Source organism: Miniopterus natalensis, chromosome 9, assembly GCF_054644295.1.
Source record: "Miniopterus natalensis isolate mMinNat1 chromosome 9, mMinNat1.hap1, whole genome shotgun sequence".
Taxonomy (NCBI): Eukaryota; Metazoa; Chordata; class Mammalia; order Chiroptera; family Miniopteridae; genus Miniopterus; species Miniopterus natalensis.
The window spans coordinates 30,819,885-30,844,956 of record NC_142089.1 but is presented as its reverse complement, the minus strand read 5'-3'; the positions used below and the strand labels follow the sequence as shown (position 1 = coordinate 30,844,956).

Below are 25,072 nucleotides of genomic sequence, written 5' to 3'. Positions count from 1 at the left end.
CTTTTGCCTCTGAACTTGTTTTCTGAGTCCACACAGCCCAGCTGGCTCACTTCTGCCTCTGTAACTTTCTTTATAAAAGGCTGACAAAAATCTTCTCTTCGAGTGTACGTTAACTTTGTATACTAAATAAACTTCCTCTTGCATTAGGGTTCTTCGCTCTGAATTCTTTCTTTACCAAACTCAAGAACTGAGAGCCAACATTGCCGGTAACAAAACCATTGGTCTTTTTCAGAAAGCAATTGTTTCAAGAGAATAAGTAAGGAATCTGAATCTTGCATTAGTATTAAATTTTAAAACAAATATCTAGAATCAAAGCAGACAAGACACACTTCACATAAAATTATAACATTTATTTAGGCAAAAAAGAAATTCCAAAAACAAAAATCTGTACACACAACATTATTAAGTGATGTCCTGGTTTAAAATATAGCATGATTCATATACAGAACACTGACATTCATCTGGCCACAGTGAGAACAGTGCCTTCAGTCCAGATAACCAAGAGCCTTTGAAATGTATACACATTATACTTTTCAATGAATTTTTCATATCCTTTGAAAGGAGTTAAACTCTTCCATCAGAATTCAAGCAAAAGATAGCTTTTCTCGTACTTACAAATCAGAATTTCACAGTGGGAATTCTACAAAAGTCAGGGATTTTTAAATTTTATTCTTGCAGATTATCTGAGTATAAATCTTGATATAACATCCTCCCTCCCATTTTTAATGGGAAAAAAAGTTAAAAATTTCTTGCTTTTATGAAAGTGTGTTCAGCTACCATTAGCTAAGTAGCTTCTTGCTTCTATGCTGATTAAAATAAGCTTAAAAGAATCCAATTTGAACAGTTTTCCCAAAAGTGAGTCCCAAACTGAGTACATACTAGTACATACTATTAATGAACTAGATTTATAATTCCCATTAAATAATTTTGATAAGTTTGGATTTTCTAAATATTTTTAATAATCATTCTGTCTAGCTATAAAGTTAGGTTGTGCTATCAAAAAGAGCTCTTCTTCATCCAGAGAAATGAGAAACAGCATTGATTTTCTCATAGTTTACCCCCAAAAATCGGGGAAGAAGAAACAGGCAGAGATAGCTCTTTCTTAGGCTACCAATTAGTTCACCCAGAATGTCTTAGGTTAAGATTTGGAAACTGGCCCTAGCTGGGTAGCTCAGTTGGTTAGAGCACCATCCCGATATGCCAAGGTTGCAGGTTTGATGCCCGGTCAGGGCACATACAAGTATCAACAAATGAATGCATAAATAAGTGAAACAACAAATCGATGTTTCTCTCTCTCTCCCCCTTCCTCTCTCTCTCTAAAATGAATAAAACAAAAAATTAAAAGACTTAGAAACCAAAGAATGCATAATTAGGAGTGTACCATGTCATGCAAAGACTATGAAATACTAAAAAAAAGATAAAGCAATTACTCATTTAAAGCGCATTCAGCATATTTTCCTATCATACCACTATTCTCATCATTGGATGAAGGCTAGATTTGCATTATTCCTAAAATAAACAGTTCGTGAATTAACACAAAAAATTTAAAATGTGCCAATACAAAGCAAATGGTCAAGATTAAACATCCAATATCCACACAGTCATTTGAAACTGCTACAATGGATGGGAGAGGGAAACCATGTTTGCAAATCTCTGTGTAAGCTGTCTTAGAATACTACTCTGAAGCCCTAGCCGTAAAGTCCCAAGTAAGTAACATAGAGATAAAACTGCCCACATCAGCTGACAACGTGATAGTATCTTTAACTTACACCTTTAGTTTAATAATACTGTATATGCCAAGATAAAAGTTGCACAATAACCAAAGAATGTAAACATACCATTAGAGGGCAGCAGCGGGGTGGGTTTTCAACACATACAAAACAGTCCACTTGCTTTCCCTGCTACTCCTTACCTCCTTTCAAACTTTGTTCTATGGCAGGGAAGGGGTGGTGGTGGGGTGTGTCATCCATGCATTTTGAAACATTAAGCCAAAACCATGATTCATTAATCTAATCTTCTCTAATTTAGCACATAAAATATTTTTTCATTAAACTGTGGTCCAAAGGGCAAGAAGATGGCCCAGTGCTATTTTAACACCGGTGTATATATATATATATATATATATATATATATATATATATATATATATATATATATATATATATATATATATATATATATATAAAATAGAGCCAAATGAAAGTGACTGGGGAGAATAAGGGCCAACCCAAAAGGTCCCATTAGTAAAAGCAAATTCCTAGGCTTGATATATAGGATTAATGTTTTTATTTATTTTTATTTTTTTAATTTATCTTTATTGTTGAAAGTATTACAGATGTCCCCTAGGATTAATGTTTTTAAACATGAATCTTTGATTCTTAGGATGTTTGCAATCAAAAGATAAAATTAAATTCCTACAGCAGCCTTACGGTGATTCATCACAACCATGGGTGGTAATTCACTTAAGTTGACTGGTGCCACTAAACAGCATTTCTGTCCAAGAGTGAGGAGTAGCAATATTTAAGTCGATTCCTGGAATTGTGGGTCTGTGATTTTTTAAAATTCTCAACTAAGGGAAGTAGCTACCAAGTCCTTAGCCAGAGGGTAAATTAACCCTTTATTACTACTTGATTTCTATTTCTTTACAACTAAAAAAAGATTTTTTAGAGTACAAAGACCACAGCCAAACTTACTTGATGGAAACAATCAGATGGCTTAATAATTTTTGCTTTAATTTCAGACTGTTCTTGCTTTACTCAATGATACCACCAACATGCATCATTATATTATAAGAAGTCTAATTCCTGCCTGGCCAGGTGTGGCTCAGTAGTTGAGCATCAACCTAGGATCCAGGAGATTGCAGTTGGATTCCTGGTCAGGGCACATGCCCAGGTTGTGGGCTCGATCCCCAGCCAGGGTTGTGCAGGAGGCAGCTGATCAATGACTCTCTCATCATTGATGTTTCTATCTCTCTCTCCCTCTCCCTTCCTCTCTCTGAAATCAATAAAGATATATTTTAAAAAAGAAAGTTTAATCCCATTTCCTTTATATCTAACTCTTGCTGTTGCTTGTGGACCCATTAGGTGATATTTTACAATATCTGAGTGCACCTTAATTTGAGCAATGAGTGGTTCAACCCTAGTCTAATTTGTGCTTGAAACAGTACCTTTTAGCCACTGAAGAGATAACCTTTGAAGGCACCAAGTACTGTTAAATTCTATTATACAAATGCAAAAAGGAGACCTAATAGATTCTAACTGTAGAGACAGTCGTTATGCCTTATAATTTTGATATACACATCTGCTATATTTTAGCCAGATTCAAGACCTTAGAAACAGTTCTGTGCCTTATTTAGATACACAATTTTAAGAACCATCCCAACAATAAAGGCATTACAATTTTTATATATTTGGGATGTGATCAATTATTTTGCTTTTAAGACTCTGGCTATCACAAGTGCTCAAAGTAGTAAATTAAAATATTTTTGAGTCTTCATTTATCAACAAGTTATTCTGTATAATGAAGAAATTTATAATTAGCCATTTCTGTAAACAATTTGTTAAGACAAAAATCTAGATTAGCCTATAAGGAATATGCACTTATGTCTTGAATAGGATATAAGGGAAACTTGAAGCCAAACTTTTCAAATAGGCTTTCCCTTAACTACACAAGGTAGGAAACCTAGAAGTGGTCAATATAGCTAGTAGCAACTTCCAAGCTACTGTATGTAGGCTGTCCTATTTTCTACATTTTGCCTTAGACATTACAATTCAGAAAAAGGGGGAACATTTTTAAAGGGTTTTTCATTTCCTCTGAAAATTTATCCTGTACCTATAACATTTTCTTAAACCAATTAAGTTGGAATTAACTTTATTTGATTTTTAACAGTTCTAAAGACCTACATTTTTTTTAGTTTAAGTTTTCATCCCTGTGGAGGAGTACCAAATAAAGTATGATTACTGTAATAGTGGTATGAAATGTGTATGTCAAAAATGTTATCGGCATACTAATAAACCAGCTCCTTTCTAAATAAAAATGCTTCTGAATAATCACGTAATTGAAACATACCATTTAAAATCTCTACTGAAAACATTTTGGTCATCTCTGAAAAAATGCAGTCATCTGAGGATTGTGATTAAGCTTATTCACAAACTCAAATTTTAAGTAGGAATTAATTTTCTTGGTGACTTGCTGCCTCCCAACTGCCATTCTTGATATAATGATAGCTGATTCTTTACTATATTGTAACAGGTATCTTAAAGGAAAGGCAATTGTGCGAAAAAAATTAATCCATCAAAAAGTATTTCCTTTTATGCACTGCAACTAGAATCACTACACTTAACAACGGTCTAATTCTTCCTGTTCATTTTTGGCAGTGAGATGTGGACATCCTTCTCCAACATGAAAACATTAAGATACACGTATTTTGAAACAAAAGAAATTTAACTTCTTGTGGCAAAATTTACTGTTGTTAATTGTATTTTAACTGAGCAGGCAACATCATGTGTAGTCTATATTCCACTGAACAAAGTGACTTTCAAATAGAGGGACAAGAATGGTCAGCTTTAACGAGACATTTTAAAGATTCACATTTTCACAACAATGTGACATATAGATTCAGACAGTTAATCTTTAACACAGAATGCTGTAATATTTTACACTGTGATGCTTGGGGAAATATTTCTAGTGAGTAACCAGCAGTCTGTGTAGGAAGCAGAAGCTCACGCTTCCAGGAATAAATATGAAGAAGCTACTGCTCACTGCCCCAGGAGATGTGGGCTCCAGAAGGATACCCTGCTCTAGTTTAAAAACTATACCATAAGACCAGATCTTTTCCCAGTTCCTAAACTCTGTTCTCCCTTAATAGTTTTTCTTTTTAATATATTTTTCTTCCAGCCGTCCAGGCTCCAGTCAGTGAGTAGCTTTCCCAAAGAGAGGATTCAGATTTCTGTTCTTTTACACTAAGAAGGGTATCTAATAAAAGGTACACAGACAGAGAATAAAGGCATTTTATACAGAAGCAGTATAAAATTTACAACTGAAGCAGTTCCAGAAATCAGGTTAATAGCTTATCTGAAACTGCAAACTGATTGGAAGGGTCTTTAAGATCAGAAAAGTCTGGCGTAAGGGTTCGTGCAAACTTTATCATAAAACTGTAGAATTTCAAGCACAGGTAAGTTCAAACACTGAAAGACGTGGAAAATTTCCTTAAAAGCAACGATGAAGGAAGAGACCCTTCTTACCTCATAAGTTAAAAATCACAAAACAAATTAGAGACTGTTCACATGGGTAGTACTGTACATCGTCAATCCCAAACTAATCTATGACTCTTGTCATAGAAAACCCAAAACGTCACAGAAGGTAAAGATACTCCAAATGAACCTATCACAGAAAGGATTCCTGTGATTCAATTATACAATTGCCCACGGCTATCAATTTAGTCTGGCCTGGGGCTGCTTTTTACAGGGAGGTGGTCTCCCATGGCGTACAATGTGTTTTTCTAAACTGTCCAGAATGGCCACAGCAATCTGTTGGACATGGGGATCAGTCTGTTCATGTTCTTTGATGTTGTATAAATGCTGCAATCCTCCTTCCTCAATCAGCATGCTGCAATACCTTGCGGCTGAAAGAAAACGAGAGAAAGAGCTTTTTTAAAAACACTTAAAAAAATTATTCCACAGAAAGGAGTTCTTTTTTCACTTAAATTTTAGCTGTTTGTTATTGACCACTAACATATGCTACAGCTTGATAAACACCTTTGTACTGGTGTTATGCCTACACTGCAAGGTCCCACACATAAATAATACACATACCATATATATTTACATTTATATTTTAATCATAACCTTAAGACACAGACAATCTGGAAAAGAAAATTTATTTGACTCCAAATCACAGATAAGATAGGTGCTGTTACACTTGTATGCATTTCCTGGTGGTGGTGGTTTTTTTAATATATATATATATATATATATATATTTTTAAATATATCTTTATTGATTTCAGAGAGAGGAAAGGAGAAGGAGAGAGAGAGATAGAAACATCAATGATGAGAGAGCCATTGATGGAGCCTGCAACCTGGGCATGTGCCCTGACCGGGAATCGAACCCTGATCCCCTGGATCCTAGGTTGACGCTCAACCACTGAGCCACGCCCGGCCAGGCTAATATAGTCTTTATTTTATTTTTTATTTACAGTTTACATTCAGTATTATTTTGTTTTTGTTTCAGCTGTACAGCACAGTGGTTAGACAATCATATGCTTTGCCAAGTGTTCCCCAATATTTCCAGTACCCACCTGACACCATACATAGTTATTACAATATTATTGACCATATTCCCTATATGACTGTACACCCTTATGACTATTTTTATAATTGCCAATTTGTACTTCTCAATCCCTTCATCTTTTCCACCCAATACCCTCACACCCATTTCTGTTTTTTAAAAAATTTAATGGCACTGATATTGTATATGCAATTTTCTTTTTCCCCCCCATCTTTTTAAAAATGTATCTTTATTGATTTCAGAGAGAGAAGGGAGAGGGAGAGAGAAACATCAATGATGAGACAGCCATTGATTGGCTGCCTCCTGCATGCCCCCTACTGGGGATCAAGCCGGCAACCTGGGCATGTGCCCTGACTGGGAATCAAATCAGGATCCCCTGGATCCTAGGTCGATGCTCAACCACTGAGCCATGACAGCCAGGCTCCAGAAGTTTTTTTGTATTGCTTTGTTTTGTTTTGAGCCTATGTGAGTCTTTTGTTCTAAGGTGGGTCTCTTGTAGACAGCAGATATTTGGGTCATGTTTTCTTATCTATTCAGTTACCTTATGTTTTGATTGGAGCATTTAATCCACTTATATTTAAGGTTATTATTGATAGGAACTTACCTATTGCCATTTTATTTCTTTATGCTTATGTTTCTCTTTCTATTTCAACTTCTTATTACAGGAGTCTCTTTAACATTTATTGCAATGCTGGTTCTTCCAATGTATTTTTTATTTCTACTATGCCAATTTTAATTTTCTTCGTAGTTTCCATGTCTTTTCTCATGCTTATTGTCAGTATTCTGAACTCTATATCTGATAGATTGCTTATCTCCATTTCATTTAGCTCTTCTTCTGGAAAATTCTTTTGCTCTTTCACTTGGGGCTTGTTTTTTTGTCTCCCCATTTTGGCTGCCTGTTTGGATTTATTTCTATGTATTAGGTAGATCTGCTAGGACTCCCAGTCTTTTGAACGGTCTCTGGTGCAGGCCAATGTCAGCTGCTGTTTATGACCGGCCGTGAGTGCCCTGTTTGAAGATTTCTGCACTTCACAGCTTGTGGTTCCCTCTGCTGGTGCTGGGTGTCTTTGGAAAGGACCAAGATGCCCACGAAGGTCTGCTTTTCCAAGCCCTGGGTCCAGAAGCAAATCAGGCAAAGACTCAAAGCACCCAGAGGCTGATTGTTATTCAGTCTCTTAATGAGTCAGGCTGTAGAAACTCCACAGGGTGGGGTGGCTGATTGTTATTCAGTCTCTTAATGAGCCTCAGGCTGTAGAAACCCCATAGGGTGGGGTGAGGTTTTCAATGGGTGGGGTAATTGCCCCCCCCTCGGGCAAAAGCTGCTTGGATGGGAAATGTTTGCCTGAGAAAGATGTCCCCTGCAGTATGGGGGAATGACTCAGCACAGGGATCCAGATGGCTGCTCTCTGAGCTCTATCCCCCAAGCCAGCACACCTGGGTTCTCCTCACACTGCTCTAGTCCTCTCTGCCCTCCCTCTGCCAGAGCCCAAGGTGAGTGGCTGCACAGGAATCTTTGTGCGTTGGCCCTTCAAGAGGGTGCCTGCATTTCCAGCTGTCTCTCCCTGGCAGACAGAGACCCTGCTGCTTTTCAAAGCCAGATGTTTTGTGGGCATCTTTCTCAGTTCTGGTGCTCTGGGCTGGGAAGCCCAGCTTGGGGTGTAGGCCCCAGAGTTCTCAGTGGGAGCCCCCCACAGCTGAGCTATCCCTCCAGACCTTCGGCTGCTGCCTGTGGGAGCCCAGCCAGCCCTCTCATGCCTCCGCACTTCCTACCAGTCTCTATTCGATCTCCACTCTTCATCCTTGGTTATGAGGGTGCTCCCCAGCTAGTCTTCAACTGCAGTAGATTATTCAGGGTGGTTTTTCTACATTTTAGCTGTAATTCCAATTTGTTTCTAGGAGAGTGTCAGTGTAGCTTCCACTCAATCTGCCACCACCTTGGAAACTGCAATTTTCTTTATCTCTAAATATTTTCTTTGCCTTTTTATTTTAAAAATACTTGTTTTGTACATATGACTCTTAAAGTTTTTTTTTTTGTTTTAGTCATTAAACACTTCGCTGACCGGTCAAGCGATAACTCGTGTCTGCACTTACATTAATTTAAGTAATTTTAAACACCTTGCTGATCAAAGTAGCCAGATGAAAGTCGAGTTCTGGCTCAAAACAGCCAATCAGCAAGGTGTTTTAAAGTATAATTTACACACGATAAAATCAAATCAAATTTAATCTACATTTTGATGAGTTTTGCCAATGTATACACTTGTTTAAGCACGACCACAATCAGGATATAGAATATTTTCAACAACTAAAAAGTTTTCTTGTGCACTTTTGCAGTCAATCTCCCCTGCATCCCTCATCCCAGGAAACTACTGTTCTAATTTCTATGACACAGACTACTTTTGCCTGGTCTAGAACTTCATATAAATGGAATCATACAGCATGTATTCTTTTATATTTATTTGTTCAGCATTATGTTTCTGAGATGCATCCATGTTGTTACGCATATGTAGTAGTTTTCTGTTTTAAGCTAGGAAGTGTTCCATTGCATTGAATATATCACATTTAGCCCGGCTGGGCGTAACTCAGCGTTTGAGCGTCGACCTAGGATCCAGGCGATCAGGGTTCAATTCCCGGTCAGGGCACATGCCCGGGCTGCAGGCTTGCCGATCAATGACTCTCTCATCATTGATGTTTCTGTCTCTCTCTCTCCCTCTCCTTTCCTCTCCCTGAGATCAATAAAGGTATATTTAAAAAAAAAAAAAGGAATATATCACATTTAAAATAATTAATTAATTATTGAGAACGTTTTTTAATATATATTTTTAGTGATTTCAGAGAGAGGAAGGGAGAGAGAGAGAGAGAAACAGAAACATCAATGATGAGACAGTCACTGATCGGCTGCCCCCTGCACACCCCCTGCTGGGGATCGAGCCCACAACCCAGGCATGTGCCCTGACCGGGAATCCAACTGCGAACTCCTGGATCCTAGGTCGATGCCCAACTGCCGAGCCACGCTTGGCCGGGCAAGAGAGAAATACTGATTTGTTGTTCCACACATACATCGGTTGCTTCTTGTACGTGCCGTGACTGGGACAGAACCTGCACTGAAAGGTCGCTGGTTCAATTCCCAGTCACTGCACATGCCCAGGTTGCAGGCTCGATCTCTGTTTGATCCTCATTCAGGGTTTGTGTAGGAGGCAGCAGAAAGCAGCTGATCGATGTTTGTTTCTCTCTCTCCCCCCTCACCCTTCCTCTTTCTTCAAAATCAATAAACAACATATTTAGCCTGTCCGGCGTGGCTCAGCGGTTGAGCGTCGATCTATGATCCAGGAGAAAGACGTTTGATTCCCGGTCCTAGATCCTGTAGGAGGCAGCCAATCAATGACTCTCTCTCATCACTGATGTTTCTATCTCTCTCTCTCCCCCTCTCCTTTCCTCTCTCTGAAATCAATAAAGACATATTTTTAAAAACACACATATTTAAAACAAAAACCCTGATCTAAATGCTTTGCTTCTCCACAGACCACGGGCGCGACGAGCAGCATCTTGCCTTTTGTGTTGATGAGGGCTAGGCACTGGAATGTACCATAAATGTTGAATCCCTTTCAGACATTTTGCTCAACAAACAAACTCACCATAGGCTCCTAATTTTTATATTCCATGATGTTAGAACAATGTAAGTCTCATTCACCACTGTCATTCAGTATCTACTATTGCCAAGCTCATTCTGAAAAAATAAATTTACTTTATAACCTAAGATTCTCTTACATCGTAGTTTTTAAAGTCTGTGTCCTTAAAAATCACTTCAATACACAATTCAGAAATGGCTTTCCTATATAAGGAGAATTTTCCTTGAAAAAAACACATAGTTTCTTTTTGGTACATACGATTCTTGCTGCAGACATGTTGCATAGCCCAAACTGCCCAAAGCTGGACTCCTGGTGTTGTGAAACAGCCAAGTAATGGGAAAAATGGATTAAAAGACCTAAAAGTTCAAAAGGAAAGAATAAAAGTTACATCCTATACTTAATGTCATTTTCTTTCTTTCTTTTTTTTATTCCTCACCTGAGAATATGTTTATTGATTTTAGAGAAAGAAGACGGGAGAGAGATAGATAGATAAACATGGATGTGAAGAGAAACATCGATCAGTTGCCTCCTACACACACCCCAACTGGAGATTGAACCCCCAACAGAGGTATGTGCCCCGAGCAGTAATCAAACCTGCAAACTTTTTGGTGTACAGGACGATGCTCCAGTCAGCTGAGCCACCCAGCCAGGGCCTAGTGTAATTTTTCTAAAGCAATGATTCCAGAGCTTTTCATTCTAGAAATTTCATCCAACTATTTTAAAACTAATATAAATAAGCTATAGTATATCTTTCCTTTGTCTTAGCCATTTGAAAAAGGACCATATTCTAAGAAGTCTTGGTAGAGAAGATGGAAGGTGACTAGAACAAGGTATTAACACAGATATTTATCTTTTTCAAAAGTGCTTTTTTGGTCTTGAAGATACACATTTAAATAATAGCAGACATTGGCTGGAAAATATAGAAAAGAAAAAGTTAGTTGATAACTAACTGGTAGAACACCATGAAGGAAGTCTAGAATTAGTCTTTCTATTTCTACTGGTCTTCTGCCCCAAAATGGGTAGAATATAAGTTGGGGGAATCAAAAATGTTGGCAGCATCAGCATTTACGAAGTAGACATAAAAATAAATTGTAATAATATTATTATGCAGCCATCTGGAATACTTCAAGTAATTAGTAATTAGCTATCAAGTCACCTAAATGTCATAAACAGAGTTAGGCATCCAATATGCACCTTAATAAATTATTAGAAATTGTTTCCCTAAACTAATCTGGCACTACTTCTGGTTCTCTCAATGTGTCATCTTGTTTTGGACCTCCTTGTATTAATACACTGTTTCCTGTTCCTAAAATCTTCTGCCCCTACTTAATTATCTATCAAAACTCAGCTCATAATCTACTTCCTCTGGAAGCTTTCAACCATTTTCCAGTACAGATTCAAGTACTCTCATCTTTAATTTTATAGCTTTCTATGCACAAAATTAGCGTCATAGGGAATTATATCTGATTCACATTTGGTCTCCCTCACTAGGCTGTAAGGTTCTTGTGTGCAAGCACACACCTTACTCCTCTTTGAATTTCAAGAGCATAGAACAAGTCCCTGGCACTTGTCTTCAATAAATGTGGAATGAAGGAAGGACTGATAAATGAGAGACATCAGAAAAGTAAAAATACTATGCTTCTTTTATTTATTTATTATTTATTTATTTATTTATTTTTTTAAAAAATACTATGCTTCTTTTAAAGCCAGGAGGAAGATAGATACCTGGGGGGGAAATTATACATCTAGTAGGAATTATACATCTAGTACGACCTTTAGGCAAGCCAAATGACTAGGTTACTGTCTTAATATTAATTATCTTGCTAATTACCTGTATGCTACCATCTCACACTCTGGAGTCGGCCATTTCAAAATAGCTGAATGCTGCAAGACACAAGACACACAAGAAAGGATTACAATATTTATTTAGTACTGCATTATTGCATTATGAGGCTTTAACAGTTTAACCACTATGAATATTGTTTGTATGCTTCCAGAAAACACCATATGATCCTACCAGATCGTCCAGAAGAGAATTCCTCTGGCTACGGCTCAATGTCCAAGCTTGTTCGCCTCTAGATATTAAATGGGCAATAATTCCTGCTGCAAAGTAACTGACTTCCACTTCAACACTATGTAGGAGGCTACTGATGTGATCTATAAAATCTTTCCACATTAATTCAGAATGCAATTCTTGTACTTCAGCTATATTGTTCTGGAAAAAAAAAGATATAAAATTTAAAGTAATATGTATAGTAAATGCCTTTTGTATTCTAAAAAACAACAGAGATTGCAAGGATTTAAACATATATCTGCATATGGACAATAGGTGAAGATTATTGCTATATTAGCACAGTGGGATTATGGGTAATATTTTTCTCTCCAAAAATAATAAACAGTAGTGAGTCCCTTTTCAGGCAAAATGGATAAATAAAAACCTAAGAAGTCCTGATATAAAATATCTAGAAGCGCTGGGTGAAAAATAGCTAACAACCTTTAAAGATTTGTGTTTGTTTTCCAGATGCAAGAGTCTGAGATACTGAGCAACGAGAGATGGATTTTTGGGAAAGCAGGGACCTGGCATTTAAGGAGGACCTATCTATTCACTATAGCTTTAGTTATATAAAGTAGAAAATGTAAAACAACATAAATGCCCAGTAATAGGAAATATTAAATAATTTAATTGGTTAGAGCATTGTCCCAATACGCCAAGGTTGCATAACCTTTACTTGCTGGAGTAAAAAGCAAACAAAACCAAACTGGAGCAGTAAAAGGCGATCACCCACCTGCAGAGACAGAGAACTGGGTTTTAATAGCCATGCAAGGGCAGAGGTAAGGGCTAAAAATTGGAACCAAGACTTCACATACAAAGGAAGGACTTTCAAAGTGTTACACCTCAATAAAAGAGTAGACTGACATAGACACATGAAAAAGAAACCTATTGTAATCTACTCTCTGGCCTAAAAGGAAAAGTCTTCCCTTATAATTTATAACTAGGGGCCTGCTCTCAAGCGAGGCTGTGGCTCAAATTATACCATCTGTGTGGTCTGGTTAAATTCTAAGCTAAGAAACAACAGCAAGCGAGGGAGGAGGAAAACCAATAAAGTTTGGTATCTAAAAAGCAGAGAGGGGTAAGTATATCAAAAGGGTGAAGGGACTAGCAGTTCTGAATATGGTGGAGAGTTTAAGAAAGATGAAGACAAAAAACATCCATTTGTTTGAGCAATATAGCAATCTTGTGTCTTAAAAATGTTATTGCCTTAGACCCCCACTGAATGCCAAAGTTTGCCTGCTGGCCTACAGAAGGTAGGTGTTTTATCTGGACTTGGAGTGTAATGGCTTCCCTTAGTAGTACATAAGGAAGACCTCTGTTCACATGGGAAACAATTGAGGGGCTTCCAATTCATCTCACTACTCTGAAGATTAATCCTCATTCTTTCTTTTTGAGGATAACTCTCAATTTTTAAAATTTAATTTATTGATTTTTAGAGAGGAAGGGAAAGGGAGAGGAACATCGATTTGTTGTTCCACTTATTTATGCATTCATTGGTTGATTCTTGTATGTGCCCTGACCGGGGATTAAACCTGCAACCTTGGCATATTAGGACAATGCTCTAACCAATTAAATTATTTAATATTTCCTATTACTGGGCATTTAGGTTGTTTTACATTTTCTACTCTATATAACTAAAGCTATAGTGAATAGATAGGTCCTCCTAGCATCTGGAAAACAAACACAAATCTACATGTTTTTACTCACCAATCTATGCCTCCTATGATGTAATTCCTCAAGAACAGAGGTCTGCTCTAAAAAGGCTTTTATCACATGGGCACTTTGTCTGTTGCAGTGATTAAAACATCTGATCCTTTATCTTTGCCTCAAAATCCTAGAGGGCTCACTTTCACTTATATCTTAATGTCTGATTTGTTAGGCAGTCTTTTTCTTTTTTTTTTTGTTTAAAATATTGTTAAGCAGTCTTTTAAGCAGTAATTATTAGTTACTAAACACAGCATCTAAAAACACTTTAGGTTAGTGACATTTTTTTCTTCTTTTTTTTCCATGTGACATTTTTTAATGAGATTTTTTTCTGATTATAAAAGTAAAACATGCTCATGGTGAAGTTTATAGAATACCAAAAATATAAAGTATGTAATTCATATTTTTCCTTTTAATGTAGTGAAAGTCTTAATATGTACATATAGTTTTATATACATTTTTCACTTATTATAATGTATATATTTTCTAATGTCATTAAGTATTTGTAAACAGAGTAGCAACTTCAATGTAATACCTCAGACAGAAAATAATTACCGCTCTGAATTAAGCAGAAATGTTTATATCTTACCAAAAGTCCTAGGACTTTCTGTTGAATGGATGACTCAGTTGGAAAGGACTGTAAAAAGAAAGAGAAACCTATAACTACCTAAAGAACCAAATATAAGAAATGCTTAAACAATTAGTCAATAAATGTCAAAACTGTAGGCTAAATTCCCATTCTAACCTCTAGAACCCTCATGAAGAGTTCTAACCCTTGGTTTTCAATAAAGTGTCTGCAAGTGGTCGGAGATTCATCTGTAAGGTTCCAAAGTGCACTCAAAGTAAATTTCAAAGTAGTGTCCACCGAATTTTGATTGGTTTTCTGCTTCACTATTTGAAGAAGTTGCTGAAAGAAGGAAAATAGAATTAATTTCTCATTATTGTATTGTTACTACAATTATTAGTGGGAATAATCACAAGTCCATGAGGTTTAGTCTCATATCTTAAGACAGTTCCTATAAAGGTTTTTATAAGTACAACAAACAGCCTCCTGAATCAGACAAGATTCCTTTTTTCTTGTTCCTCCAGCAAGAAAAAAGTATAGGAACTTCATAAATACTTCTCTCTATGTTATTCTCATTGTACCTATAGTCTAATCGCCTCTAAATAAAATGAAAACCAAAGTGATTAAAGCTTGGGACCAACTATCTCACCTAATCGGTCACAACATATACTCATTTCAGATCTTGGGATAAAAAAGGAGACAGGGAGAATGAAGCAGACATTTATTTAACAGCAAATTTTATCCTAAATTGTAGTAGTGCTATTCCCGTTTTTCAGGAGAGGAAATTCAGTCTGAGAAGTATTAAATTTGATCATAGTCAACTTAGTAAGAGAAAGTAAGAAATGGAAGGTCTAATTCTAACTTCAAGTTTTCCTTAAGAAAAAAAGAAAGGACAAACTAAATATAATAGTAAGAGAATTAAAGTTTATACTGGACTTTGGGAAGGAGGGAGGCCAATGGGGGGAAATGGGGACATCTGTAATACTTTCAACAATAAAGATAAATTTTAAAACAAGAAAACAGGTTCAGGAAAAAAAGTCTATATTGGATTTAAATAAGATAATATCTTTGAAATTCCACTTGTATATTATCTCTATCATGGCTTTAACCTAAGGAATTTAAAGTCTGAAAGTTAAATGTTTTAAGACCTACATAATGCATCCATAATTCTATTTTTAGATTACACTTTTGGGGTAAGAGGGAGCTCTACTAAGACAGATACAAGAAAACATTAATGAACACATCTCTCTGCATCTGATTAACTGTGTAACCTTGTTTGCCAATTCTTTGTTTCCTCATTTGTAAGTTGTAGGTAATAATTAGAAGCTTAAAAAAAGCTAGCTATCATTATTACTACCATTACTACTAATAATTTTTTCTAATTCCTGCTGAAACTAAGCTTAATTTTCCCCCAAAGCATATAAGAGGACTATTTCCTTAAAATCTTTGAATCACATATATAGCAATAAAAAGCCATATTTATAACTAAAATGTCATTCCTGAAAATCGTAAAGATAAATAAAATCAACATCCTTTTCTACTCATCTAATATACATTGTATTTTGTGCTAGACACTTAGCATATATTCCTTCAATTACTCTCTTTTCCTTTTCATTTAATCTTCATAATAACTGTTTAAAGTATTTTTTATCACCCTTAAGAAAATTTATGTGACTTGCCCCAAATCACACCACCAGTAAATAAGAGAATTAGGAATAAACCTAGATGTATCAACTAAAGAATTCCTATTCTTTCCATTTACCACTACAGCCTTCTTTTTATATTACTTTTTTCATTCATATCTTTATTATTATATTTATTAGATTATGTAACAACTACGTCTACATAGCTGTTTTCTCTATTATACTGTGAGTTTCTCATGGGAAGTTATTAGAGATATAATTCAGTGTGAATCCCTAACATTTTAAGGTGGTAGGTGATGAGTATTGTATACTTACCTATCAAATGAATGACTTACTTTGTCATTACATACATAATTTGTAAGTCATAGAAAAGTGAGTCTCTCACTTAACTTTTCCATCTGCTATGGTGTTCAAACACCTCATACCAGGATTATAACAGGAAGCCCCAAAGTGGACTTACAGCCTCCAGTTCTTCCTAAGATACTGTTCATATTCATTCTCTTTAAAGCTTTTAAACTTTTCACTGTTCACTGTTATTTCCTCAGCTGTGTAAGCAAGCAAAATAGTATATAAACCATTTAAATTATCTTCTTCCCCAAGTCATCTAGCATAATCTTATGCCTGTAATGGTCTTTACATTTTCTTAATAAATTTAATAAAATCACAGAATTTTAGAACTAGACAAGATCTTAAGGCTTATGTACGCCCCAATAGTTCAGGTAATTGGTCTAAATTCACAAAATGAATTTACAAATTAGATCCTAGGTCATTTGACTTCTCATTCAGGGCTCTTTCCATCTCTGTTAAGGAGTAAAGATGCCTCTATAAAAAGAAATGAATACACCCATTTAGAAGTAACAAAAATAATTTTTTTAAATATAAAATATCAGAAGATACAGAATACTGCCTGAAAACAATGAAAATGAAAACTGTCTAGTGGTCTGCATACAGGAGGTAACACTTACCCTAACAATGAAGAGCTCAGCACCAAGCTGTGCAGTTTGTTCTGTAGAAAGCTGCAAGCAAGCAGACAAAGTAAATGTCCAAGAACCCACCAGTGTGAGTTTAGTATCGTTCACTGTAACAGACTTCAAAGGTAAGAGTAAAATCTCTGATCAACCTGGAATTCTGCAATATTGAATGCAGCTTGAATAAGCAGGCTGGCAGAGAGGCTTACTAACCTTTGTGGCTCACAGATTTTAGGAAAATAATAACTATAAGGGAAACACAAGTTCAGGTACCTTGGCAGCCAGGATGGAAATGATAGCAACTGCCATCCTTTGCATGTTTTGATCCTCATGGTTGCAGAGCCACTGCATGACAAGCTTGGCTGCTTCAAACCTGAAAACACACAAATGGGTTCATGAATTAATCCTGGAGTCCCAGGCACAGTTTCGGAGTCCTGAATGGAAAAAGATAATTCCTCTTAATTAACAGAGAATAAATATATTTAGTGTTCTGCAGACAGTGCCTAATTATTAATTTTTTCCCCCTTAAATATATCTTTATTGATTTCAGAGAGAGGAAGGAAGAGGGGGAGAGAGAGAGAGAGAGAGAGAGAGAGAGAGAAACATCAATGATGAGAGTATCATTGATCGGCTGCCTCCTGTATGCCCCCCACTGAGGGTCGAGCCAGCAACCCAGGCATGTACCCTGACCAGGAATCAAACCTTGATCTGGATCATAGGTCAATGCTCAACCACTGAGCCACACTGCCCAGGTATTATTAATTCTGACAACACTTTGTAAAAAAATGAGTCAAAACTATTGGGCATTCATCTTCTAAAATTGTAACATATTTCTATTCTGTAGTTATTTCTATACTGTAGTAATATGTATTTTCTGGGTTCCTCACACTACCTAGCACAACAGGAATTCATTAACTCACAAACATTTATTGAGCTCCTGCTTTGTGCCAGACATTGTTCTTGGTGCTAGAGATATAATAGTGAATAAAATAAAAGTATCACATATCAAGCTTAAGACTTAGTACAGAACTTGGCACACACCAAGCTTTTGATAATGGCTATTTTTTTACTATTGGTGTTATTATTGACTTCCTCTGTGCCTTTATTTGTATAGTTCCCCAAACATAAAACTATCAATTCAACTAGCTTCATCTTCAAAGCAATATAGCATGGTATAAAAAGTAGAGGCTCTCAGTCAGTCTGGATTTATACCTAAATTCTGCTACTTACTATCTTATCACCTTGAGCAAGTTACTAAACCTCTCTGTGCCTCTGTTTCCTCATCTGTAAAATGAAGATTACAAGAGTAACGATTTCACAGGACTGTTGTAAGGACGAAGTAAGTATATGTAAAACACAGCATAGTGCCTTGCAATACCATGCTTCATACATGCTGGTTATCTTTATTATCTCAAATGCCATCACTAACATGAAATCTTTAATGATGACCAATCAGATGGAATCTTTCCCTCCTTGTTTGGGGGCCCAATTCATTCTGTCATTCTCTTCTATGAAAAATTCTGTTTTCTATTATACTCATTTATTCACCTTCCATCAAACATCCACTTAAGCACTAGAGACAAAGAGATGAATCAATCAAAGTCTCTGACCACAAAGAAGCACAATTCTAGTAGAATGCACTGAAAGAAAATAAAATTAGTAAACTACATTACGTGTGTGTGTATGTGTGTATATATATAGTGTGTGTGTGTGTATATATATATACACACATACACATATATTCCTCAGTCATGTCAGATAAGAGTGTACAATTAAGAAAATAAAAGTAGCCCAGCCAGGCATGGCTCAGCAGTTGAGCATTGACCTATGATCCAGGAGATCAAGGTTTGCTTCCCGGTCAGGGCACATGTCCGGATTGCAGGCTCCATCCCCAGTCAGGGGTGTGCAGGAGGCAGCTGATCAATGACGACTCTCTCGTCATTGATGTTTCTCTCTCTCTCTCCCTCTTCCTTCCTCTCTCTGAAATCAATAAAGACATATTAAAAAAAAGAAAAGTAAATCACAGTTAAATTGCTGCTTGAGAAATATACTTTTCATTAAATAATAAAGTATAAATTTCTTTTTCTAAATATCATCATTAAAAATATTTCAAAATAGTAAAATGAAAACAAAAATCACCTTTTTAGCTCCTAAATCATAACATCTTAGAAAACAAAATAGCCTTTTATTACGTACTGGAATCCAGCCTTCCTTTAACCTCTGCTTAAAAGTTTCCTCTATAATTCAATATCAAATAACTAATAATAAGAGGCATGATACAGAAAAAAGAACACTGGACCTAAAACTAGAAGACTTCTAGCGTGGCAATTACCAGTCAAAACCATGGGCAAGACACTGAATCTCTATATGCCTCAGTTTCTTTAGCCCACATTATTGTGCAGATATTTTAAAAAACTATAATCAATATAAATTCTTAAGCAAAGCGCTCTAAAACAGGGGCCAATCTGCTATCATGAATATCAAGACTCTAAACTAGAGAAAGTAGATTTAGCATTCTAGAAGGCAACATATAATCCCAGTCACTTGATTAATCGTACACCAAGGATATCCTAACTAGTAAGAAATGACCCAAGACAGATTTCTAAAATTCTGTTTTGTCCCATTTTAAGTTCTAAGACTATCACTTGCCTGTTAAATGGAACATCTTGAAGGATCCGGTCACTGCAAAGTGAAAGAAGGCAATTCTTCTGTAACTAAAGAACCAAAGGGAGAAAAAAAATCCTGAATAAAATATTGCTTTGTTATTTTTTAAACAGGAGTAGCCTCTACATTAAAAAAAAAAAAAAAAAGGAGGAAGACTGATGAAACACCACTTATTTCTTATAACCTTTATTCTGGCCACGTACTGTTGAAAGAATGACTTCCACTAGACCCATATAAGTTTAACAGCACATTTTTTTCTTTTCCATTAGATGAGAAATAGCATAATAAATAGGATAATTCCAGCTAATTTCCTTCTGCTCTGGTAGACTTTGGGTGGGTCCTGTTTTGTCTTCTATCCACCTGGCTTCCAGGGGCCATGAAAAACAAAGCCTAAAGATCATCTAGTTTGAGGAAAGCTGGCTTTAATGATCCATTCACCAATCTGGGTTGCCATTTTTACTTGGTGTTGGGCCTCTTGAGTATTTTTTACTAACTTGCCAACTCCCTTCTAAATTTTACACTAAAAATATAATTTAAGGCCTGGCTGGGTGGCTCACTTGGCTGGAGCATTGTCCCATACACCAAAAAGTTGTAGGTTCAAGTCCCGGTCAGGGCATGTGTGGGAGGCAACTGACTGATGTTTCTCTCTTCCATCAATGTTTCTCCCTATCTTTCTCCCTTTCTCTCTCTCTAAAATCAATAAAAACATATCTTCAGGTGAGAATTGTATATATATATGTATATATACATATACACACACACACAATTAAAGCAGTATTTTGAGTTTTCATCTGGCTAGGCTATAGTCTACCATCCTGCTAGAAATAGAAAATCCATGTCCTATTCATTTCCGTATCCCAGTACTTGATAGTATCTGGCCCAGAACAGATGCTCTATGCCTGTTTGTTGAAATTATCACAGACTCAAAATCTAGGTTGAAGATGAGTTTTATATGGCTTGCACTATTTCCCTGAACATTTGGATTTAAATACTGTTTAGGCAGGGAATGCACACTTTAGTTTTCTACTTCTCTGTTGTCCTACACTCAGTCATACCACAAATTTATTACTTTACAGCTTCCAAAGGCATTTGAATTTCCAGCCTTGGTCTACTAAATTGAACTATATGGAGGTAGGAGATGAATAGGAAACACTAAAAGGACTATTTGAGTGCAGATTCCCATATACTTACCTGCTGGTGATTAGGAAAATGTTCCATAGCTTTCAGCAGCAAATGGGTCACATCAGCCAAGAGTCGGACAGGCATTCCTGCAGCAAGATCCTGCTTGGTTAAGTTAAATACACACGCACTTGCAGCAAGTTGCACTGGCAAATTCATAGGGTGGTTTCTCATCCCGGTGACCACAAGCTGGAAAAAAAATTAGTTCTCTTAATCCACCTTATAAATCCAAGCCCTCTTTACATAGCAACATTATTTTGTTAATCTATAATAATTTCTAAGATGTCTTATCTTTTTTATCCTCATGTGCAAAGAGCCTAGGACATAGCAGTTGCTCACTAGTAGTTCTTGGGAAGCTGGTGGAAATAGGCACCAAGCTGTTCATGTCCAGAAATTTTTCTGTAAGGCTAATGAATCTTTTCTATTCAGGTAATATATCTTTGTATTTCCAAGGTCTAGTTCAGTTTGTGTTATATACCCAGTTTCTTAACACTAAATAAATTCTTACTGACTTGAATAGAGTAAAACAGAGGCAAACTTCACTTTCAGGTGAGATTGGGGACGTTCAGGGTGATACAGCAGGAGACTAAACTTCATGTTCTTTTTTTCTGTCCTACGTTTAGTTTTACTAGCATTTATTTTATGCTGACTTTACTCCCAGGCCATAGTTTTTCTCTTCTGGGGTATCTTTTTCTTCCATGTAACTTCCTCTTCTGGTTTAAGAGCCATCTGTTCTTTTTCAGAAGATATTTTGCCTCCCATCTTAAAAACAAACAAACCCATTTCCTTAGCCATCTACCACTTTTTTTCTTTACTCCCCTTTGTAACAAAATTCCTTAAAATAATTGCCTATATTATTTTATTTCTCTCTGTATCATTCTCTGAATGAGTGAATGAGTAAATATTTCAGATCAGGACTAGAGGTCTAGTCCTTATTGCTCAAAAAAGAAAAAAGAAAAAAAAAGCATATGCCAAGTGCCAATGTCCTCTGGTATGTATGGAGTGGGTGACAGGTGTTGGGGATAACATCCTAGGGACTGAAATGTACTGGTTACTATCCAGGCACCCCATCCTCAAATTTAAGATACCTGAAGGTTAAGTCATTTCTGGTTATGCCACTAACTTACTGTTATTTAACCTCACAGACCCTCAGTTACACAATCTATAAAACAGAAGATACAACTTATCAATTGGGATTGTTGAGCCTATAAAATGAGGTACAAAATGTAATATAGTCCTATACTCACTGGTTTCAAAAGTGAATGTGTAAAAGGATTATCTTTTTAAAAAATTTATCTTTATTGTTGAAAATATTACAGATGTCCCCTTATTTCCCCTCACTGATCCCCTTCCCTCCTCCCCTTTCCCTCCCATCCCTACCCACCAGGCCCTCACAGCACTATTGTTTGTGTCTGTGGGTTATAAATATATGCATATAAATTCTTTGGTTAATCTCTTCCTGCCTCCTGCCTCTCTCCCCCCTCCCCCTGCAGATTCCTATATCTAGTCTAGCCCTATTGAATCTAAATTTCTTGGGTTGGGGTTCACAAATGTCCTTTTTAAAATAAGCAATATTCCAGATTTCTGGTGGACAAAGACCACAGTCAGACAAACACTACCCTAAGCAATCAACAAAATTAAGAATCTTCCTTTCTTGCCCTTTAAAAGCTGTCTGGGTTAAAATAACATGGGTTAGTTATGAAAGCACAGGAGGTTTATAAATGGCATGGAAAAGTGCCTTACGGAATTCCAATATTGTATTTCTAAAAATAGCCTATATGGAAGCAATACAGGGCTAATGTGTATTGCAGTGTCCTGATTCCAGTCATATACTTCCATTTTCTACTATAACTGGTGAAAAAATATCACACTGGTCCCTGGTTTTAGGTAGTTAAATATCGCTGGATATTTATATTGCTTAATGAGTCTACTATATAACTTCAAAAACATTATGCAACTATATCTTCCTCTCATTTACTGCTAATAACTGAAATCATACATCATCAAACCTATTACAAAAAAAAAAAGTCAAAGGCTAAATGCAAATTTTCACCAGTTTTCTTTATAAACCCATCATCTATCCAGGCAGATAATTTCAAAATTTTCATACCCAGTTTCTTATTCTTACCTTTAAAATTTCTGGCTTTGTTTTTTCCATCACATGAGTCAGGCTAAAAAGGTGAAATAGAGCTTCCCGGACAAAGAATGCCCGTTCACTGTACCGCTTCAATGCTTCTGCAATCTGAGTCTCGTTAGCTTCTCCAGACACCTTTGAACATAGCCAGAAAATTAGCTTTTAGGATTCTTCTCAACCCTCTCACTTTCTCTATCCAAACATCATTTGTATAGATGGCATCCAGGATAGCTTACGTAAGGCTTAAAACAAATCAGAACAACTTTCCAACCCACCCAAAATAGTCATCCTATGGAAGTGCACATCATATACTAAAGATATATATTAGATAGGCACAGACCCTACTATAAGCCTATGGGTAAAATGATCGACACTGCACCTAAAATAAATCTCAAGCTATTTAATACCACTTATAAGGTCTTGCCTTGGGATTAGGCTTTTACCTGCCTCTTAAGGTAATCCTCTCCCCCTAACATACAATGTTATAGCCACATTGGCTTTTTTCCTGATCTTACAATAAGCCAAGCTTTTTCCCAGCAAAAGGCCATTATATATAATACCCTCTGACTGAAACCTTCCTCTCTTTCTTTGACTAATTTCTACTCAACATTCTTAATTCAAGTTAAATGAGAATTCCTTAGAGAGGCCTCCTCTTGCCCACCAATCTAAGTCAGGTCCCTCTGAAACATGTCCTTCATGGCCATCATCATAATCCCCCCGCCACACACATCAGACTGACCCGTTCACCGCTGTATCCCAACAGCTAACATTATGTGTGCCTCACAATAAGCACTCAGTAAGTATTCATCACATATGTGCCTTAATTAATTCCCCCAGATTTATCAAGCTCCCATTCAGCATCAAGAGGTTCTGTTCAAAATTAAGTCCATCTCAGAATTTCCCATTTATAAAGGTTAATACACTTAACTTAATCTATGGTTCATGTACCATTGGGTAACCAAATGTATATAACAAGAAGTAGCTCTTTATAAACATAATCCAACTAATAAGTGAAAAAGAAATTATTAGAATAGCACCATGATCTCCAATGAATTAATGAAACTAGGTATTAAGTTTCAGTAACTGTTAACATCACAAAGATAACAACCAGGCATTATGTACTTCCTTAATGAAAGCACACAACACCTTACGGGTCCTGCAATAGTATCAAACATGAGTGTGATTAAGTCTCCAAATCCAGCCACACTACTAATCTGCAGAAAATTCAAACACTGGGAAATATGCACCAAAAGTTAACAGTCGAGAAAAATCCAGATTGAGGGAAACTACAAGTCAAGAAAGCTGGATTCTTTAATAGACAAGTCATAAGGAAAAGAAAGGAATGGAGAGGGAATCTGTAAATTAGAAGATACTCAAAAGACAAAATCTTGAAAAATGGACAAGATTAACTAAGTGCCTAGAGAAAAACAGCTGGGTCATAAAACTATAAAGAAAAGCAAGGACATGATTATTATAAAGTTAGGATAGAGGATACTTGTGTGGGAAAGGAGGGAGTTGTAATCAGGATTGGACATGGAAGAGCTTCAGGGTAGTTGACAAAGTTCTATTAGTTAATCAGAGTGATGCTCTCAAGTGTGTTCACCTTATTTTCACTCACTAAGCTATACATTTGTTATTTACAGTCTTTGTATCTGTCTTATTTATAATAAGATTGTAAAATGTGTAAAAAAATCATTCAGAGAGATATAATCTCATTAAGTTGGAAGACAGGTTTTTTGGCAGTAGCATTATACAGGGTGACAAAAATAAATACTTAAAAAATATATTACTCAGAAACTAGGTTTTATGTGAACATATAGTATTTAGGCAGGAATATGCAGCTTTGAGGAAATGAAGGGCTGCATCATGACTGACATTTCAACCATTGATATGATATGCTACAAGGTCTAATATGAACTAGATTATAGTACCAATGTGTGCCAAGTGACACAAGGGTACATACTAAGCATTTGTAAGATTGTAGAAATAACAATGTTATTTCTTTACAAAATGCTTTTTAAACTATTTATGTGTAATATATATGCATATACATTGGTCATGACTATGTATTTACATATATAAACAGTAATTGAATAATAAAAATTTCCCAAGTGTTCACTTCTTTTTAATCACCCAAAAACCTTTTCTTAGGTTCTCTTAGATTTGGAAAGACACAGAAATATTATGTGAAACAAAAAAGATTGTAAGAGGGAAATTACTTAACAATGATTTCAGTCAGACTTCATTTA

General features: G+C 36.2%; 1 protein-coding gene across 1 annotated transcript in view; it reads right to left on the bottom strand.

Annotated features, from left to right (window-relative positions):
* Positions 1-3,740: 3,740 nt before the first annotated feature.
* The window catches only part of ZYG11B (zyg-11 family member B, cell cycle regulator), a 48,252-nt gene continuing 26,920 nt past the window's right edge, over positions 3,741-25,072 (bottom strand). Inside the window, exons 4-14 of the mRNA XM_016210841.2 lie at positions 22,818-22,958; positions 20,702-20,878; positions 19,496-19,560; positions 17,120-17,219; positions 16,844-16,894; positions 14,416-14,577; positions 14,260-14,307; positions 11,931-12,128; positions 11,745-11,797; positions 10,172-10,269; positions 3,741-5,623 (exon numbers count right to left, since the gene is read on the bottom strand). Coding sequence (XP_016066327.1) covers positions 5,433-5,623; positions 10,172-10,269; positions 11,745-11,797; positions 11,931-12,128; positions 14,260-14,307; positions 14,416-14,577; positions 16,844-16,894; positions 17,120-17,219; positions 19,496-19,560; positions 20,702-20,878; positions 22,818-22,958 — 1,284 coding nt within the window. The 3' untranslated portion in view covers positions 3,741-5,432. The remainder of the gene's footprint in view (positions 5,624-10,171; positions 10,270-11,744; positions 11,798-11,930; positions 12,129-14,259; positions 14,308-14,415; positions 14,578-16,843; positions 16,895-17,119; positions 17,220-19,495; positions 19,561-20,701; positions 20,879-22,817; positions 22,959-25,072) is intronic.